The sequence below is a fragment of the Podarcis cretensis genome (genome assembly GCF_951804945.1).
Source record: "Podarcis cretensis genome assembly, chromosome: 14".
Classification (NCBI taxonomy): domain Eukaryota; kingdom Metazoa; phylum Chordata; class Lepidosauria; order Squamata; family Lacertidae; genus Podarcis; species Podarcis cretensis.
The window spans coordinates 25,755,626-25,775,373 of record NC_137183.1 but is presented as its reverse complement, the minus strand read 5'-3'; the positions used below and the strand labels follow the sequence as shown (position 1 = coordinate 25,775,373).

Below are 19,748 nucleotides of genomic sequence, written 5' to 3'. Positions count from 1 at the left end.
ATTTTGTGTGTATGTAGGAGTGTGTGTTTGCATGATGTTTCATTTCACTAAATCATTTCCCTCCCTTTCGCACCTGTAGATAATTAGTCATCTCTTGAATTCAGTGTATGAAATGAACTCAGTTTGGGGTTTTAATCATCTGTTGGCTGAGACATTTCTCTCCTTCCCTGCCTTCCATCAAATTCTGCTAAGAACAATGTGGTTCTGGAACTTGCAACCTTTTATTTGCTGTCCATTTTGTGAGTTGCTTTTTCCTCCCCCCTCCCTTCAATATTCCCCCACAGCCTACCAATTTTTAAGGAGGGTAAGCAGTGGTTTCGCCTTCTGTTTTTTACAGATGGAGAAAATGAGGCTCAGGAAAGTTCAGAGTCACACTGAAAATGTCCAAGTTGGAAACCCAAAGGTAGGCACCTAAATTTATATTCAAGCACCTGAAAATATAAGCGGCACCCGCATCTCCCATTCGGGAGTCCTCTGAAAATGGGTCCATTTATGCTTGGGTGCCTATATATGGATTTAGGTGCCTAGCATCAGGCACCCACGGTTGAGCATTTTGTCTCAAAATGCAAATTATTGTTCTTGGCCACTTGCGGCCAACTCGGAGCTGAGTTTTGATTAGATTTGGCTTTCCTCCGTGTGCAACTTGATAGCACACTGACTTGTGTTGCATCTCCAGGGTCAAAGCTGGGATGCATCTGAGGACCAGTTGCTGGGGTGCACAAGCGAGGGAAAGTGCTGTGGTATTCATACCCTGCTTGCAGGCTTTTCAGATGCATCTGAGAGCATGTTGCAGGACTAGATAGCCTGTTGGTCTGATCCAGCTGCCAGGCTGTTCTTACATTCATAAAAAAGGTGGTGCAGAGTTGGCCAGAGATGGTCTTGTTTTCTACCATTTAATACAGTCTACCTGCCAAAACCCTCGAAGCAGTTTACATTTTTATAATAAGCACTTCTGGATTTAAGATCTGTCCATCAGGACAAACTCACATACTAACACATAAGGTCAAACACACACTTGCATATTCAGGTTAGGGATAGGGAGCCTGTGGCTCTCCATATACTCCTGGACTACAACTCCCAGCAACCCTGACTATTGGCCATGCAAATTGGGGCTGATGGGTGTTGGAGTACAGGCAATTCCCTGTTTGCGTGGGAGTTGCGTTCCAGGTCATGGTTCGTGTTGGCGGTTGCGCATCAATCGAACATACACAAAATAGCCTCTACCTGTATATCAGCATCTCGAGGGCCACAGGTTCTCTATCCCTACAGTATATATATCTGCATTCTGCATTGTTTCTCCCGCTTGACTCCCCAACACTTTCCACAAATACCAGCTGTGTTTTACTCTGTAATGCATGGGGTGTGTTTGTGTGTGGACGCAAGGAAAGTGCTTAAGCAAATGCTCCCCTCTATTGTCCACCCAACTTCCCCTCCTTTTTCTGCTGCTCTGGGGAGACCCCCCTCCCAAGTCCCAGGTGTGGGTGGTCCAACATCCCTTCCTCTTATTGCCTCACAACAGTAATTAAGCAACCAAGCGTCCTTTACAATGGTGCTGCCTGCCAAGTGCCAAAGCCTTAGAGCTGCCTCCATGTTTTGTTTTATAACTTTCACGGTAATGGTAAGCCCGTATTCTCATCTCCCATATTACAGATGAGAGAAAACAGACTTGCTCACTGAGTGAGTTAATGATGGAGGCAGAATTTGAATCTCAGTCTCCTAACTATCACACTGAGCCAGCTCTCAAGATGCTGGCAAAGAGATGCACCCCGTTTCCATACTACTCACCCATGGCACCCATTTTTCTGCAGTACTCTGTGGCCAGATTGTTGCTCCCTTCCTGTCCTATGATACTTAGTGATCCCACAATCACAGATGGTGTGTGTCCCCCACTTCAATTCCTCCACCTCCCAAACTTCCTAGTTTCCATTATGAGATGGGAAATGAGAAATGAGATGGGAAATGAGAAAGCAGACCATTGCAGTTGTTTGCTTTAGGGGTGATCCGGTTGCCTGTGGCCCTTCAGAGGCTGCCAGACTTCCAGCCATGCACACAGGACAAAAATGAACAATGAGATTTGCTAGCACAGGAGATAGTGAGGGCCACCAACTTGGATGGCTTCAAAAGAGGATTAATTGAGGAAATGGCTATCACTGGTTACTGGCCAGGATGCCACATTATGCCTCTGAATACCAGTTACTGAGAATTTCAAGTGTGGAGAGGGCTGTTCCATCCAAGTCATGCTCAAAGTCATCTGATAGGTCACTGTAAGAACAGCATGCTGGTCTAGATGGGCCTTTGGCCTATCCACCAGGGTTCTTCTTATCTTCTTAACTCTTATCAACACAGACCATCATCCACATTGGTGGGGGCTACTGGAAGGCAGATTCCAAGAAAGTCTGGAGAGTTACAGGTTCCCCATTATTGACAAAAATCCACAGATCCTCCCTCGCCGTCCCCCAAGAAAGGTCAGATCCAGTGGGCTGTTAGCATGCCATTTATGCCAGCTTTTGTTTTCCTTTTTCCCAAGTTCTGCAAATACTAGGCTCTCTGTAACGATGGCCCAGCATGCACTGTGCTGGTGATGTCACACCCACCTCAGATCTCCGCTGCAGACGAAAGCAGCTCCCTCTAGGGGCTCAGGTAAGTCCTGTCCTTTTTTTGTTTTACAATATTATGTGGTCTCGTAACTATTGGGTCCATTTCGTCCATTGCCATTGGCTATGCTGTAAGATAAAGAGTTGAAAACAAAAACAAAAAAATACACACATATGTGTCGTTCAGTAGGAAACTTTTGCTTATACCACACAATATTGTAAAACCCAAAAAAGAACGCTCCTCTTCCCTTCTGAAATGGAGGTGGAAACGCAGAGTAGGCCCATAGCTCACCACATGGAACAGAGGCTTCCTTCCATGGAACAAGGAATGGGGAAGTTTGCTGGCACACAGTTAGGAAGCTGTGGGAGATTCGCTGCTCCCTCACTCCTGCCACCAAGTGATGGTTTGGCTTAGTGTTGTGTCCCAACCTGGGTTCGGGATTGGTCTCACTTCAAAGGAATCGCAAGCAGTAAGCCGAGAACAAATCTTGGTTGCAGCTTGTGGTTTGTTTGGAGCGACACAAAGCCCAGTGCCGGGTTGGGACATAGTGCTAAGCCCGACCTGTACAAGTAGTGAAGCGGCTGCAGTTTTGTCACTGTGCGCCAGCATGCTTGCACGCTTGCCTTAAGCCATAGTTTGCCCCAGCACTGTGTTACACCAGCCTCCCTCAGCCATGGATGGAGTTCAAATCAGTTAAACTGAGCTGATGCAAAATTTCTGCATGTGGACACTGTGGTTGCTAAACAAGAGGCATTTCTTCTTAGGCTGTTCTGGGAATTCTGTCTCACTTTATGTCTTTTAAACCAACACCATTCAGCGAAGGAACACCTTCACCTGCGTCAATTTGCACATAATCCCAGAAGACATGAAACCTGTTTCTAACTGGGACATAGATACATGAGATACTGGGAAATATATATTTAGTGTTCTCTTAGCTGTCTCCCACCCCCAAGTTCGGTATCAGGATAATCTCCTTATCTGATTGGAACAGGACAAAAAGGGGCACTTAAACCTCCCCCCCCCTTGGGCAACTTTCTAGTTGAAATTGTTCCTCCCAGTCCATTTCCTGCTGCTGTTTTGCCCATGTAATCCTAGAAGATCCCTTGCTGTCTTACCCCGTTTGTCTTTCATTTAAAAAAAGTGCTCTTTTCTTCATTATAATGTACACAAAATAAAAATGAAGGAGACAACACCTACAAGCATGTGAGGAGTCGTACGGGTGGAAACGAGACCTCTTGTTTTGGCCTGGAAAAGTCTGAAATAGACACAATGGGTGTGTAGGCAAATGTTGGGGAAGGTGGGGCAGGACCCCTCTCCAAAATAAGCCACAGAATGAAACTAAGCTCTTCCATTTCCACTAGCAGTGGTTTAATTTTGCTGGTATGTTTTGGATTAGACCTCAGGACCTCTAAGGTTTTCAGGTCCACACCGGCCACATGGCTGCCACTTTCTTCTCATCTCCTCTCCTGCCCCACCCATAGTGACGTGACCCTCCACTTTTGTGTGGGTGTTGGCGGTTGGGAGGATTCTGCAAGTGCCATCTTAGGACGGGCCGGGCACGAGATGCCCTACTAGGCTTCTTGCCTGATGACAAAGCTCTGAGTTCAGCCTCTGGCCTCCAGATACTGTATTTTGGATGACAGCTCCCTGATAGGAGTGGCCTTAGACAGCCAGGACCTGAAGCAAAGCTTGGCCTGAGACCGGCTTTTGTTGGCGAGGCTCTTATCTGAAGCAGTGAGTGCCAACGAAGGGCGAGACATGCCCACCAGCACAGCACAGAGGCTTTGTGGTGATCGGTAGCTGGCAGGTGGGACTGCCTCGTGTTTTGGGGCAGGGAGCATTGAAGTTGACAAGCCTGGGCCTGTACGTTGGTGCATGTTGGTGCTTGCAAAAGGGGCCTTGCTTAGGGTTGGCTGACATGTCAAGCATTAGGGGTTCTTGTTAGGTGAAGGTTGCTTAAAGTAAGCAAATGGTTCACATCACAGAGCCATAGAACTGTAAGGTTGGGAAGGACTCCAAGGGTCCAGCAGTTCAACGCCCAAATCAAGAATGTAAGTGATGACGAATAAGCATGTTCCCTCACCTTTGAACTCTGCAAAGCCCTTTTTCATTCTGTTTTGGGTTTTTTTGCCCCCGATGTGCCTGCCTCAAACCCCGGAGAGCTGCTGCCTACCCGTGGAGACAACACTGAGCTCTCACACCCCCTTCTCGACCATCTCCCTATCCCCTGTCTTATGACTCTTGCTTCTGCCCCTCTTCAATTCCTCCCCCCCCCCCATGGTTGTTGATTGCTTTCTCAAGGATCTTGCCAGTACTGGGACAACTAGGGGTTTTTTCTTGCTATGGTGCTGTGTGTTTGTCCATTGTTGAGAAGCTACTTCTCTTTGCCTTCTAATTGCAAATCGCACTTGTATGTAACACATGCCCCCTTCTTTGGGGTCCTGCAGAACAATGGTTGGAACTTTCTGGAGAGGGGTGGCTGACCCTCTTCTTCCCAAGGGACAAAATTCAGCCTTGGAAAAGCCTTTGGGGGCTACATGCTAGTGATGGATGTGACCTCACACACAAGCACACAAGAAACCCAGCTGCCCTCCTCATCTTTGTGGATCAGCTGAGGAGGGTTTTTCCTTTTCGTTCTTGCTCATCAAATGATTCATCTCATGACAGGGGAGGGGGCATAATCAGGGTGCTCCACTGGGTGGAGATATTTTGCATTTATTTTTATTTTTGCTACCACTGACAAAATTGGTATGTTCTTACTGGAGAAGAGAGGAGATGCAATGGAAACAAATTGCTTGGGAGGCTGAATCGGGCCAGCTCTGATCTAGAGCCTAGCCTGTCACAAACTTTTTTAGACATGGAAACCCATGCCCCTTAGAGAGGTTGTCAGAGTCACACGTGGGGAAGACCATAGCTCAGTGGTAGATCATCTGCTTGGTATGCAGAAGGTCCAAGGTTCAATCCCCAGTATCTCCAGATAGGGCTGGAAATGCTTCCTGCCTCAAACCATGGAGAGCTGCTGCCAGTCAGTGCAGACAGTACTGAATGAGATGGACCGAGGATCTGACTTGGTACAAGACAGCTTTGTATGTCCCCACTCCATCCCTTTCTGACTGCCATAGCAGTGGCAGGCATTTCAGGAAGGTTATTGATAGATTGCCTTGTGCACTTGGTTTTGTTCTGTTACTCATTTTAGTCTCCTTGCCTTTTGGGGTTTTTATTCCTTGCTGTGTACTCCCTTCTTCACCCATTTGTGCACCTGTAGCAGAATAGACCTTCTTTTTGGGTCAAGGCTGCAGGCGTTAAGGTGCTTGCCCAAATGGCAGATTTTTTTATTTTTTTTGCTTAGGCAAGGGCATCTTACTAGTGTTTTGTCCCGAGTAGTTTGGTGTTGCTGCTTTTGCAGTTTGGGAGTAAACGACTTCCATGTCCGACCACCGTTAGCTGATCATGAGCATTCAGCAGCAGCCAGGTTGGCCTCCTGCGACCAGCCTCGTTCATGGTTCCCCTTCCTCTCTCCTTTTTCGTTTAAGGGAAATAGCGAGTCTGAGAGCGAAAGCCCCAAAAGAAGAGGCCAAAAGCAAATGAAGAGAACGTAAGTTTTGAGGGCCCTGTAAAGCTCTGCATCCTTATTGCTATGATTGAATGATTGATTAATCACATTCTAAACCACCACCTCAAGGTGACTTCCACATAAGAATATTAAAAACAGCTTAGAACACAAAAAACAACAAATGCATTTATAACAAGACTAAAACCCTAACAAATTGATCCTCATTGCAAAGGCCCATTTGTCCAGCTGAGAAAACCTGTTGGAACAAAAATGTCATCCATTGATTCCAGAAAGTACAGCTAGGCTTGGAGTGGGCTGTCATATCTCAACAGGAATGCTGTTCCACAAAACATGGGCAGTCACACTAAACACCGTGCTCGCTGAGTTCCTTTTTCAGGAGGGTTCTTGCCAACCTTTTATGCTTGAAATGTTAATCCCTCTTGAACATAGTAGAATCATAGAATTGTAGAGTTGGGAGGGACCACAAAGGTCATCTAGTCCAACCCCCTGCAATGCAGGAATCTTTTGCCCAACATGGGGCTCAAACCCACGACCCGGAGATTAATACAACCTCCCTCAAACTGGTACCCACCAGATATTGCTGAACTCCAACTCCCATGAGCCCCAACCAACATGGCCAGTGGTCAGGGATGATGGACATTGTAGTCCAGCAACATCCAGAGGGCATTGCAATGCACATGGCCGTATTTTTCATGCAGCCCACATATGAATTGTGTGTCTACTTAGAGCACCATTTGGGGCATTCTAGAGCAGAGGTAGCCAATGCCAGGTCCTCCAGAGGTTGCAGACTACAGCTACCATCATCCCTGACCATTGGCAATGCAGGCTGAGGCTGGCGGGAGTTGTACCCCATCAACAACTGGGGGGGGCACCACTTTGGCTATGCCTGCTCTAGAGCAAAGGTGGCTAGCCTGTGATCTTCCAGATCAGGGTTTCCCAAACTTAGGTCTCCTCTCCAGCTGTTGTGGGACTACAACTCCCATCATCCCAAGCTAGCAGGACCCATGGTCAGGGATGATGGGAATCATAGTCCAAAAACAGCTGGAAACCCCATTTTGGAAAACCCTGCTCCAGATGTTAGACTCCAGCTCCCATCATTGAATGTGCTGACTGTGGCTGATGTGAATTAGGATTCAGAAACATCTGAAAAACCATAGGTTGGTCACCCCTGTTCTGCAGGGAAGCCAGTCAAGCATTTTTAGGTGTGATAGCCTATAACATGGGCTATATTGTTTTTAATGCTTCGACCTTATATGCCTTTCTCTCCTTCTCTAGGGCAGGGGGATCATATAGCCCTCCAGATGTTTTCAGGCTACAGCTCCCACTATCCTTTGATCCATTGGCCATGCTGAAGTCTAACAATATCTGGAAGGCTACAGGTCTCCATTCATACTCTAGATGCAAAAGGGGACATCTTCTGTGTAACAGTTGCACAGAAGAGAGAATTTTGGATGATGCAACTTTTTCCTCACTCTAAAAGCAAAGAGCCCTCCTTGTTGTTGTTGTTGTTTTGTTTTTAAAAAGGAAAAAAGGCAGGGGGAAAGTTCTAGCCAAAGGAGTGGTGGTAATGTTTTTCAGTGCAGTCTTCCACCCAGGCCAAGCTGTGAGTGCTGAGCTTCTGGCTGAAGACCAGTAACTCTATATCAGTGGTATTTCTTAGTGTAATGATCAAGAGGCAGATAGAGCACATTACCCTAATGTGTATAATAGAGTAAAAAGAGTCAAATCAAGTACAGTTGTACCTCTGGTTACGTATCCTTCTGGTTACATAAACTTCAGGACACGTAAGCATCAAACCCGGATGTATATTTCCGGGTTTTTGCCACACACACACGCACAGAAAGGGTTCCTCTGGTTGCGGAAACCCCAGGATCCGACTGGAGCTCCAGAACAGATCCCATCCGCAACCGGAGGTACCACTGTACAAAAAAACACCATAGAATGAAATAAAATGAGTGTCAACATTTTGCTCTGTTCGCATCACAAACTCCAAAGAGGAAAAATGGAAAAATGTCTAGGGTCAGTTCCTGGTGGGTTTTCCCTTGCTTGCAGCTTAGTACTTGGCCACACCGAGAGTGATAGATGCCTTTTGATCTGAGAGGAGTGAAAGGACATAAAACGCATCTGATCATCCTGGCAGATTTGACGAGAGGGGCTCTGCAAATGTTTTGTTGCACATCTCAGTAAAAAGGAGCAAAGCAAGGAGGACCTTGGGTCACCGACTCAACTTCTCCAGAGCTGCAGGGGTGCTTGTGCTCCTGGCATGTTGTGTGTTCCTTCCGGAACCGGACATTATAATGATAACCCTTGTTGGCGTTTTGCTTATAAATCTAGGGAACGATGGAAGAGGGAGGGCTCTGAGGATGATGGTGAGGAGGAAGACGGACAGGAACAAGGCACCAGCGCAGAAAGCGAACCAGAGCAGAAGAAAATAAAAGCTCGGAGACCTGTCCTGAGGAGGTAAGAAGGGGTTGGGGGGTGCTGCCTTCCTTGGGTTTTCCATGCTTCCCTCACCCACCCATAGACTCTGCTTCTGGGCTTTTTTAACAAGCAGCCTGACCTACATATCTTCAGGAAATGGAACATTTCCTGCCCTTCCCTGGCTGGGCTTGAGGCTCCCAGGGGTGACTGGGCGTAACTCCCCCTATCCTCAACTGCTTCAGTTGGGCCCCCTTGCTCTCCCCAGCTCCTCTCCTCCCTGACACACCTCCCCTCAATAGGAACCACCACCGACAACAACAACAACCCCACACAAATATAAAATGGTGGAAACAATTGATGGGCTCCCATTAGCCCCAGACAGCACAGTTAATAGCCAGGGATGATGAGTGATGTAGTCCCAACAACATCTAGAGCAAACATAGGCAAACTGGCCCTCCAGATGTTTGGGACTACAATTCCCATCATCCCTGACTACCGGTCCTGTTAGCTAGGGATGATGGGAGTTGTAGTTCCAAACATCTGGAGGGCCGGAGTTTGCCTGTGCCTTATCTAGAGGGCACCAAGGTTGGAAAAGGCTGTCCTTGCTCAGCTGCTCCCTTTGTATCCCACGGTCTGTATAATACACACCGTGGTCTGTTTTCATGCTCGTTTTTTAGAGCAGCGAGCAAAGCGATTGCGAAAAAGGTCCACAAGCCCCAGCGTGGAAAGAGGCGGAGGAAAACAGAGTCGTCTGAGGACGAAGATGATGATGAAGATGACGAGGCACCCAAAAGGCAGACCCGGCGCAGAGCAGCCAAAAACGTCAGGTAATGGCGGGCAGGAGCCCTGGTGCACGGAGAACGACCATTTCTAGATTTGTATATGGGCAGAAGCAGACCAGTGTCTGCATGTGAACCCCTGTGTTGTCTTCAGTCCTCTGCTAAGAGTGGCCTCTTGAGAAAATTCCCAAAAAATGTTATATTGATGGTATTTGACACCTTGGGAATTATCAAAAATGTACAAAATTATAAAAAATGTACAAAAGTGTCCCAAAAAATTGTTGGAGATGTGGGGAACTAGGTGCCAGTTCCATATGTGGTGGGTGTGTAAAAAGATTAAAATATTTTGGAATGATATTTATTTGGAACTAAAAAAAACGTTAACGGTATCCCTTCTTAAAAAACAGTAACGGTATAACAGGCCCTGACGTTCCTCAGAACGTAAGAAAGGTTTCCCTATATGCTACAGTAGCTGCAAGGATACTTATTGCTACACACTGGAAAAGCAGTAAAGTCCCCTCCAAATCAGAGTGGCTATTGAAACTTGTAGAATATGCTGAGCTAGAAAACCTTTCAGGAAGGATCAAAGATAAGCCAAAGCAGGAGTTCATCTCAAATTGGGAAGTTCTCAAGAAAAATCTTGAGAACAGCTGCTGTGACTTAAATTCTGTAATAGCCTTTGAATAACTTCTGTAAATAATTTGTACAAAAAGAGAATGATATAATTATTTGTACTTTATTACTAAACAAATGGACAAATCTATGTGATAGGTTTCAAGAGAACAAAATATGGAAAAGACGGGAAGTCTGACGCTGTGGAAGAAAATTTATTGTTAAAATGTTAGTTTCCCCCCCTTTTTGTATCAGTTTATACATAACAATGAACTCAAGTTTATGTTGTACAATTGTAAATAAGTATAATAAAGCATAATGAAATTTTAAAAAAAGAAAAGAAAAAAAGTTGCTTCTTGAGGGAACGTTTTGTGTATCAAGTCGGAAGGTGCCTTACACTGAGTCAGATCACTGGTCCATGTAGCTTAGTACTGTCTACATCACTGGTTCCCAGTTAGCTAAGTACTGCAGACCCCTGTTTTTCAAAAGCCAAGCCATGGGCCCCCTGCTTTTGAAGATGTTTATACAGTGGTACCTCTGGATGCGAACGGGATCTATTCCAGAGCCCCGTTCGCATCCTGAGTAGAACGTAACACACGACTGCATGGGTCGTGTTTTGCCACTTCCGTGCATGCACGTGATGTCATTTTGAGCGTCTGCGCATGTGCGAGCGGCGAAAGCTGGAAGTAACGCGGTCCATTACTTCCGGGTTGCCGCGGTGCGCAATCCCAAAATACTTAACCTGAAGCTACTTCAACCCGAGGTATGACTGTACGTTTTTGTTATGTGAATGGTGCCACCATAACCTCCCAACACATCCCAGGACAAACCTGGGCTGCATTCCCATGCAAGAGTGTGACACCCCAAAAATGAGTGTTTTGGGGTGCCGCAGTCTCATGTGAGTCGTGCGTCTTGCACGTTTTGGGGTGCCGTGCTCTCATGCTAAGTAGGACAGGGGACCCAACATGTCAGCAGCCATGGGGGTTGAACCCAGCACTGCCTTGTGACCTCGCCACTCCAAGAGGGATTGGAGCCCCACAGCACAGCAGAATATAAGCACATTTGTTTATATATATATATATAAAGAAAGAAAGAGACTTATGCTGTTGCCTTTTTGGTCCTGCCCGAAGTTACAAGGAAGACGATGACTTTGAGACGGACTCGGACGACCTGATTGAAATGACAGGAGAAGGGACTGAGGAACAGCAGGATAACAGCGAGACCATCGAGAAAGTGATAGACAGCAGGGAGGGCAAGAAAGGAGGTGAGTGTCTATAAGCAGAGGGCACCTGCCTTGTGCCAGTGGTCTCACTTGGTATATTTAGCTAAGCTTGGTCAACTCCCGACAGGGTGATGCACAGGTACAGATAGAAAAAAAAGCCCCCCATGCAATAGCGTTCAGCAATAAAGCAACATAAACGCAAAAAACAGCAGTGCCATTTAACCAACTGAATTATAAAACAAAAAACTTAAAACCAGCTGTTCAATATGCTGGAATGTCTGGCCAAAAAAACAGAGGCTTCAGTTGGCTGCCAAAAAGACAGATACCAAATTGGGATGATTTTAGAAGGGGCCAAACAGACAACAGAGAAGGTGCCCGTCTGGTATTTAATGGGAGGGAGTTCCAAATCATTTTTGCAGGTTTGAAGTTTTCTCACTGCAAAACTCACTTCCGCAGGAGGCCGTGATGGCCACCAACTTGGACGGCTTTGAAAGTGGATTGGGCAAATGCACAGAGGACAAGGCTTTCTGTGGCTACTAGCCAATGGCTACGCTCTGGTTGGAGCCAGATGCTGCAAACCAAAGGGGTTGGTGGGGGAAGAGTGCTTTTGTGCTGCATCCTGCTTGCTGGTTCCCCACAGGGATCTGAGTTGACTCCTGAGAAAACAGGATGCAGGACAAAGATGGGCCATTGCCCTGACCCGGTGGGCTCTTCCTAACGTTGATTAACTTCTGCTGTCTCTTTGACAGCCACTGGCGCTTCCACCACTGTCTACGCGACAGAAACGAACGGGGACCCTTGTGCCGACTTTGATCCTGAGAAGGAGGAAGGGGAGCTCCAGTACCTGATTAAGTGGAAAGGCTGGTCGTACATCCACAGCACGTGGGAGAGCGAAGATTCCCTGCAGCAGCAGAAGGTCAAAGGGCTGAAGAAGCTGGAGAACTTCAAGAAGAAAGAGGATGAGATCAAGCAGTGGTACGTCTCCTCTGTATTCAGGGGTCCTCTTCCCTAGGAAGGGCACTTGCACGAAGCAAGATGCAGGTCTAGCCACACGGAGCGAGCTCCCACACCACTTCCATGTTGGTGTAGTGGTTAGAATGTTTGACTAGGACCTGGGAAACCAGGGTTCAAATCCCCACTTGGTTGTGAAGCTCTCTGAGTGACCTTGGCCCAGTCACGATCCCTTAGTTTAGTTTAGCTTCACAGGGGTGTTAAAGGTAAAGGTAAAGGTAAAGGTAAAGGTAAAGGTAAAGGTAAAGGTAAAGGTCCAGTCGTGACCGACTGGGGTTGTGGCGCTCATCTCGCTTTATTGGTCGAGGGAGCTGGCGTACAGCTTCCGGGTTATGTGCCCAGCATGACTAAGCCGCTTCTGGCAAACCAGAGCAGCACACGGAAATGCTGTTTACCTTCCTGCCGGAGCGGTACCTATTTATCTACTTGCACTTTGACGTGCTTTCAAACTGCTAGGTTGGCAGGAGCAGGGACCGAGCAACGGCAGCTCATCCCGTCGCGGGGATTCTGATCGGCAAGTCCTAGGCTCTGTGGTTTAACCCACAGCACCACACGCGTCCCTTCTCACAGGGGTGTTACATGAGGATAAAATGGAGGGCAGGGAGCCTGCATGTCGCTGTGAGCTCCCTTGGAGGAATTGTGGGATCAGCTCTCAGTGTCACGCCTGAAGTGGGTGTAACATCCCCCCCGCTTCCAGATATGAAATTCGGGCTCTGAACGCTGCTCTTGATTGAAACCTGCTTCAGCTTTTCAAGTGGCTTTAAAATCTTCATGGAATAGTTTGGGCAGGATAGCGCTCGGATGCTCTGGCTCTCAAGGGTCGCCAACCTTTGGGGGCCAATGTCCACATTTGGAGTTTTAAGGGAGTGCCATGGGTGCCAGTCACAAGATGGCAGCCACGGGGTGTGTGGCATAACAAAAAATGGCTGTCGTTGGGGGCATGGCACAATGCAAGATGGCTTCCGTAGGGGTGTGGCATAATGCAACATGGCTCCTCTGGGGCCGTGGCATAACACAAGGTGGCTGCCACATCTGAAAGAGCAGAAAAAGAGAGAAGGATACAAAATGGTGCAAGACTACCAAATCAAACACACTCATCGGTGAGGAGGAAAGGCACCTGTTGTCAGCCACTGCTCTTACAGAAAGAAGCTCCTCTTCTCTGTTTAGAATAGAAGAGAGGGTGGACGTTCAGTTTTGGCACCCAGTAGAAACATGGTCACGTTTAAGAGTGTGTGTTCAATGTAAGAGAGACTTGAGCCAGTGCAAACAGGAACTGAGCAGGAAGAGCAAACAGTCTCTTTCACATGGTGGATTTTTGAGGAGTTAGGTTTGGAGACCTTTTGTGGGCACCTCAGGGCAGCACATTGGCAGCCTCCTGTTCTAGCTTTTACCTGCACTCACTCTGCAAAGGGCCTTTATCTGTCTCTTTCCTGCACAGGCTGGCAAAGGTGACTCCCGAAGATGTGGAATACTATAACTGCCAGCAAGAGCTGGCTTCCGAGTTGAACAAACAGTACCAGATAGTGGAGAGAGTGATTGGTGAGTCCAGAGCTCTGTGTTCGCCCCAAGTATGCCACTGAATGCTAGTTACCAGAGTCACAGGTGGGGAGAGAGTGCTCTTGCACTAGAGTCCTGCTTCTGAGCATCCAGTGGATGCCTTTAGCCACTGTGAGGACAGGGTGCTGGACCAGATGGGCCCCCTTTGGCCTGGTCCATCTTCAGGGCCCTTCTTACATTCTTTTGATGGTCTTCTACATCGCTGTATTTATTGGTGCTGTTCTGTTCTTGATACGCAGCTGTGAAGACGAGCAAATCGGCAATCCCCGGGTCTGAATTTCCAGGTAACTTTTAACGCTTTTAATGGCTTCACTGAAACAAACGGCGCCAGTTTTTTCAGAAGGGGCCTCGTGTAGGGTAGCACCTGTCAAAGATGACACCAGGCCTTTCCTGTTTTGTTGTTTTGTTTCAACACCTGTAGCTCACAACCGCAAATCCTCCTCCACTGATCCCGAATACCTTTGCAAGTGGATGGGGCTTTCGTACGCAGATTGCAGCTGGGAGGATGAGGCCTTGATAAGCAAAAAGTTCCAGCACTGCATTGACAGCTTCAACAGTAGGAACAACTCCAAAACGATGCCCACCCGGGATTGCAAGGTTTGTCTGCTTTTCCTTTACCTCTCTGGACTTTGTTTTGTCCACACACACACACACACACACACACACAAAATAGATTTGATTTCTCTCCACTGGATAGTCACCAGCTGGAAAAACCATATGCTTTCCTTCGTAAATGTTGGTGAACCTTTCAACTATGTGATGCACTCTTTGTAATAACAACAACAATAACAACAACAATAATTATTATTATTATTTATACCCCACCCATCTGGCTGGGTTTTCCCATCCACTCTGGGCGACTTCCAACAAAATATTAAAATACAATAATTCATCGAATATTAAAAGCTTCCCTAAACAGGGCTGCCTTCAGATTTCTTCTAAAAGTCATATAGTTGTTAATTTCTTTGACAACTAATGGGAGGGCGTTCCACAGGGGGGCGCCACTACCAAGAAGGCCCTCTGCCTGGTTCCCTGTAGCTTCACTTCTCACAGTGAGGGAACCGCCAGAAGGCCCTCGGTGTTGGATCTCAGTCTGGGTGGAGACGCTCCTTCAGGTATACTGGACCGAGGCCGTTTAGGGCTTTAAAGGTCAGCACCAAGACTTGGAGAACCTGCATGGAGAACCTGATTGCCCTTTCCAACTTTCAAACCCTTCAGTTTTATTCAGTTGACCAAGAGTCGATTATCTTGCCTTCCCAGGTGCTGAAGCAGAGGCCTCGATTTGTTGCCTTGAAGAAACAGCCAGCTTACATTGGTGGTGAGAACCTGGAGCTCCGAGACTACCAGCTGGAAGGCCTCAATTGGTTGGCTCACTCGTGGTGCAAGTAGGTGAAAGGAAGTTGGCTGGAGGAATGATTGGGTTTGAAAATGGCATGGATTTAACTTGGGACCTTCTGCATGCAGAGCAAATGCTTTGTCACAGAGTTACAGCCCAAAGCCCAGATTTGGGATGTGTTCCTATCCATGCCTATGGTCCACTTAACTTCACCTTTTGTTGTGCCCCTGGCATGCGGACCTGGGAGGTTAGCTATGAAGGAGTGTGGCCCTCCAGCTGAAAAAGATCCCCCACCCCTGATGTAGACAAATGCTGAGCTAGATAGTCAGCTTCCTTTGCGATTACCCTTCTGAAACATGTACATTTCTGAAAAATCTACTGCTTCTGTATATTCAGTGACTGGGGCCCATTTAATTTTTTTTAATAGTTGCCCACTGAGCAGAGTTGGTTTTTTTGGATATAATTGTTGGAGGTGGATGGGAAGTGTTTCCTGAGCTCTTTGCAGGATCGTTTGGATAAAAAAGCAATTAATAAATGAACTAGAAGTACCTGCCAAATGTGCAAATCTGTTTTCTTAAAAAGAAAAGAAAAGGAGACTTTGACCTTTGCTGAGAACATTATATAGTTGTTAAAAGGTGTTGTTTTTTTTTAAAGTAAGCATGAGACATGCTCTTAAAGGGAGATGCCCTCTTCCCCCAAATCTGTAATACTAATATACTGTTTCATCTGATGAGAAACGCAGGCTATTCCCAAAAGAATGTTCTTAAGGTACTTTGCATTTTTGCAATGCAATCTTTAATATAACTTTGTGGAGGTCTTGGAAGCCTCACCATGACCCTGCTAAAATCTCTTCCTTCCCACTTTCCCTTTCCTGGAAAGCAAAAAATGGCTCCTCTGGCTATTGGCTTCGTCAATAGGAATCAGTTGGTGGATTTATTTCGGATTCTTTTACGCTGCTACTCATGTGTGCAAGATTCTTGTGGTATCCACACGATGTTGTCCTCATCAAAATGTTTCTGCAGAGTTGGGTTAAAACAAAAAACCCTTTCTATATTTTCCACGAAAATGGTAAATCTGAATTAAAAGAGGAAAATAAGTAGGACAATGTTTTGATTAGGATGGCATGCATGAAGAAGCAGTATAAACCTTCTGGCTTATACCAGAAATGCGTTGGAAATGTGAGCTGACCAGTGAGTCGTGGGCATTGATCGTTTCCTCCTCTCTTCTCCTGTGTCCTTTCAGGAGCAACAGCGTCATCCTGGCAGATGAGATGGGCTTAGGGAAGACCATCCAGACCATTTCTTTCCTCTCCTACCTCTTCCATCAGCACCAGCTGTACGGCCCCTTCGTGATCGTGGTGCCCTTGTCAACGCTGACCTCGTGGCAGAGGGAGTTTGAGATCTGGGCTCCGGAGATCAATGTGGTTGTCTATATCGGAGATCAGATGAGCAGGAACGCTGTAAGCTACAGCCCAAGAAGCTGGGTTAACAGAGAACGTGCAAATGGGAGCGTATCTCGGGGTGGGTTTTGCAAACACAGGGTCAAAAAAACTCAGCATTCCTGAAGGACTGGGCTGGCATTGCATTGAACAGATAATTACTTTTGTAAAAACTACAAACTGTTTCATGTCAGTGTGTTTGGCTTTTCTAAAGAAGTAGTAATGCAAAGTGAATGTTGAATCGTCCTCCCCAGGGCAAGCCTATATTGACTGTGCAATCATTAATTCTCTTTTCTCCTTATTTGTATTCTTCTTATTTGTAAGAAAGTGCTGAAGCCCCACTAGAAATCTTGGCATACATTCAAAAGTGGGGAATATTGCATTAGTTTTCCTCACTACCGTATTGGCCTGAATATAAGCCACACCCCCAAATAAGCTGCACCTTTAAAATTCGAGGGGGAAAAAGAAAAAAAAGACAACAACCTGAATATAAGCCGCTCCCTTAAAATTGGGTTACAGGCTGAAAATTGCTGTGGTTGGTAGAATTGTAACTCCGAGCCAATTTTAAGCCTTTGATCTTGCAAACCTGCAAAAGTTATCGTACGATCGCTAAAATCGCAAATCGCTACTCAATTGCTACAGTTCCGCAGGCACTCATACCCGTAAATGGCAAATGCAGAAGAAAACCCTACAGGTTAATTTCACAACAGTCTCAAGCTCGCAAACCGGCAATAAAGCATTTTTTTTGTTCCGTTTTACCGTATGTCTGTTTCAGCAGTGATATCATAAAAGCCCATTTTTGTAAGGTCACGAATTTAAGCTGCACTTTAACTTCACGGTTGGAATTTGGAAGAAAAAAAGCGTGGCTTATATTCGGGCCAATTCGGTATCATGCTAGCACTGCTTTCCTTTCACACTGATGGGAGCAGCTGCATTGCATCCCAGGTCCAATCCTTGGCCTCTCTGGGTAGAGCTAGCAAAGACCTCCGTCTAAGAACATGCTTGCAAATGAAGCTCATGCTTGAACTTTTGCCTCCTCCTCAGATCCGTGAGTATGAGTGGATCCACGCGCAGACCAAGCGGTTGAAGTTCAACGTGCTCATCACAACATATGAGATTCTCCTGAAGGACAAGGTGATTGCATAGACAAGGGCAGGACTGTTGTCTTTCTCCTTGGAAATGGGCACTCCTTCGTATACCCCTGGTGACAAGAACCTCCTCCTTGTTTTCATTGGCTCTCCTCTTTCAAAACGTCTGTGTTCAGTGGTACATCTTCAGCTTAAAAACAGGGCATGTTAAATGAATTGCAGAGCAAGGATTTTAACCTGGGTCTTCTGGGCCACAAGGGACTCTATGACTTGTAAACGCAGCTTCCTTCTCTCCATGCAGCTCCTTCCTGGGTTGCAATACTTGGGGGGCCAAGTACCCTCTGTAAAAAGTGACTTGCTTGCTTTGTGTCCCTCAAGGCACCATGAGGTAGCCATAGATCTCCTCCTTGCTCCCAGAGACACAGCACTTAAGTTTTGCCCTGCTCTGAAGTTGCCATTCAGACATGGAGGATAAGGCAGCCAGCCACGATGGCTCTGTTCTGCTGCTGCCGTCTGAGGCAGTACAGTTCTGAATATGCTGGAAGGGGAGAGAGTGCTCATGTGCTTGAGGGTATCCAGCTTCCCTGAAATGGGAAGGGGGCCAGGTCTCAGCGGCAGAGCAGATGAGTTACGTGCAGAAAATCCTCAGCTCAGTTCCTGCAACAAGCTTGTTGCAGGGGATGGGAAAGTTCTCCTTCTGCCCAAGACTACAAGGAGCTGCTACCAGTCAGAGTAGACAATTCAGAGCAGGATAGAACTGCTGTTGGTATGTGGGCAGAGTGTGTAGCCTAGAACTTGCCCCAGAAACTTCTGCAACACACTGTGGCCCCACCTGCATTATAAAGCAGTATCCTATCCCTTTAAACAGTCAGGAAGAGTGACTGATGGTTAAACCGTTCTGGAAATTGTAGCTCTGTGAGGATAGTAGGGGTTGCCTCACAATTCTCAGCACGAACTACAGCTCCCATGATTCTTTGGGGGAAGCTGTGGCTGTTTAAAGTGGTATCACAGTGCTTTAAATGGAGATGGGGCCTGCGATTTTCTGTGCAGAGTTCCTTTGGCAGATGTAGAAAAGAGCTTGCCAGAAGAGCTAGTAGGTTTGAAAAAGATCTTGTTGATGTGTTGCTCTAGACCGTTCTGGGGAGCATTAACTGGGCCTTCTTGGGTGTGGACGAAGCGCATCGCTTGAAGAACGACGACTCCTTGCTGTACAAGACGTTGATCGACTTCAAGTCGAACCACCGGCTCCTCATCACTGGGACGCCCCTTCAGAATTCTCTCAAAGAGCTCTGGTCCCTGCTGCATTTTATCATGCCGGAGAAGTAAGCCTCCTTACTATGCATCAAAAGTTACACCTGCCTCCAGGGCAAATGGAGCACAAAGGGCGCAGAGCGGTAGGAGCATGAGAGTTTGGAAGAAGCTGTGGGGGTGTTATGAGATGTTGCAGAGGGAGCCACCAAAAGGGCAGGGATAGGTATTCTGAGCAGTCTCTTAAGCCTTCCTTCCTTTGTTCCCTTTTTGGAAAGGGCTTCTAGACCCTATGGTCAAAAGTGAAAATAATAATAATAATAGTAATAATAATAATTTTCTCATTATTTATACCCCGTCCATCTGGCTGGGCTTCCCCAGCCACTCTGGGCGGCTTCCAACAAAATATTAAAATACAGTAATGCATCAAACCTTAAAAGCTTCCCTAAGCACGACTGCCTTCAGACGTCTTCTAAAAGTCTGGTAGTTGTTGTTCTCTTTGACATCTGGTGGGAGGGTGTTCCACAGGGTGGGTGCCACTACCAAGAAGGCCCTCTGCCTGGTTCCCTGTAACTCAGCTTCTTGTAGTGGGGGAACTGCCAGAAAGCCTTTGGCGCTGGACCTCAGTGTCTGGGCAGAATGATGGGGGTGGAGATGCTCCTTCAGATATACTGGACCGAGGCCATTTAGGGCTTTAAAGGTCAGCACCAACACTTTGAATTGTGCTCATAAACGTACTTGCATGCTTCTAGTCCTTAATGCAGAAAGAGTTGGCTTGAAAGGACATTGCCAGTGGCTGGGCAGGGAGCTCTGTTCAGGGCTCCTTGCCCCTTGCCCCCCATGATTAGCAGCAGAAGAAAAATAGAG

The 19,748-nt window shown here is 46.9% G+C and overlaps 1 protein-coding gene across 6 annotated transcripts in view; it reads left to right on the top strand.

Annotated features, from left to right (window-relative positions):
- CHD2 (chromodomain helicase DNA binding protein 2) overlaps positions 1-19,748 on the top strand; it is a 65,809-nt gene that overhangs the window by 18,580 nt on the left and 27,481 nt on the right. For 3 of the 6 annotated variants that reach the window (XM_079954161.1, XM_079954162.1, XM_079954160.1), the window contains 12 exons: positions 6,129-6,190; positions 8,504-8,629; positions 9,268-9,417; positions 11,112-11,245; positions 11,953-12,178; positions 13,653-13,753; positions 14,011-14,055; positions 14,193-14,368; positions 15,032-15,156; positions 16,350-16,566; positions 17,590-17,679; positions 18,765-18,955. In XM_079954161.1, the coding sequence (XP_079810287.1) occupies positions 6,129-6,190; positions 8,504-8,629; positions 9,268-9,417; positions 11,112-11,245; positions 11,953-12,178; positions 13,653-13,753; positions 14,011-14,055; positions 14,193-14,368; positions 15,032-15,156; positions 16,350-16,566; positions 17,590-17,679; positions 18,765-18,955 (1,643 nt within the window). Of the gene's footprint in view, positions 1-337; positions 404-2,442; positions 2,641-6,128; positions 6,191-8,503; positions 8,630-9,267; positions 9,418-11,111; positions 11,246-11,952; positions 12,179-13,652; positions 13,754-14,010; positions 14,056-14,192; positions 14,369-15,031; positions 15,157-16,349; positions 16,567-17,589; positions 17,680-18,764; positions 18,956-19,748 lie in introns of those variants that run through there. The other 3 variants (XM_079954159.1, XM_079954158.1, XM_079954163.1) reach the window with 2 other exon arrangements.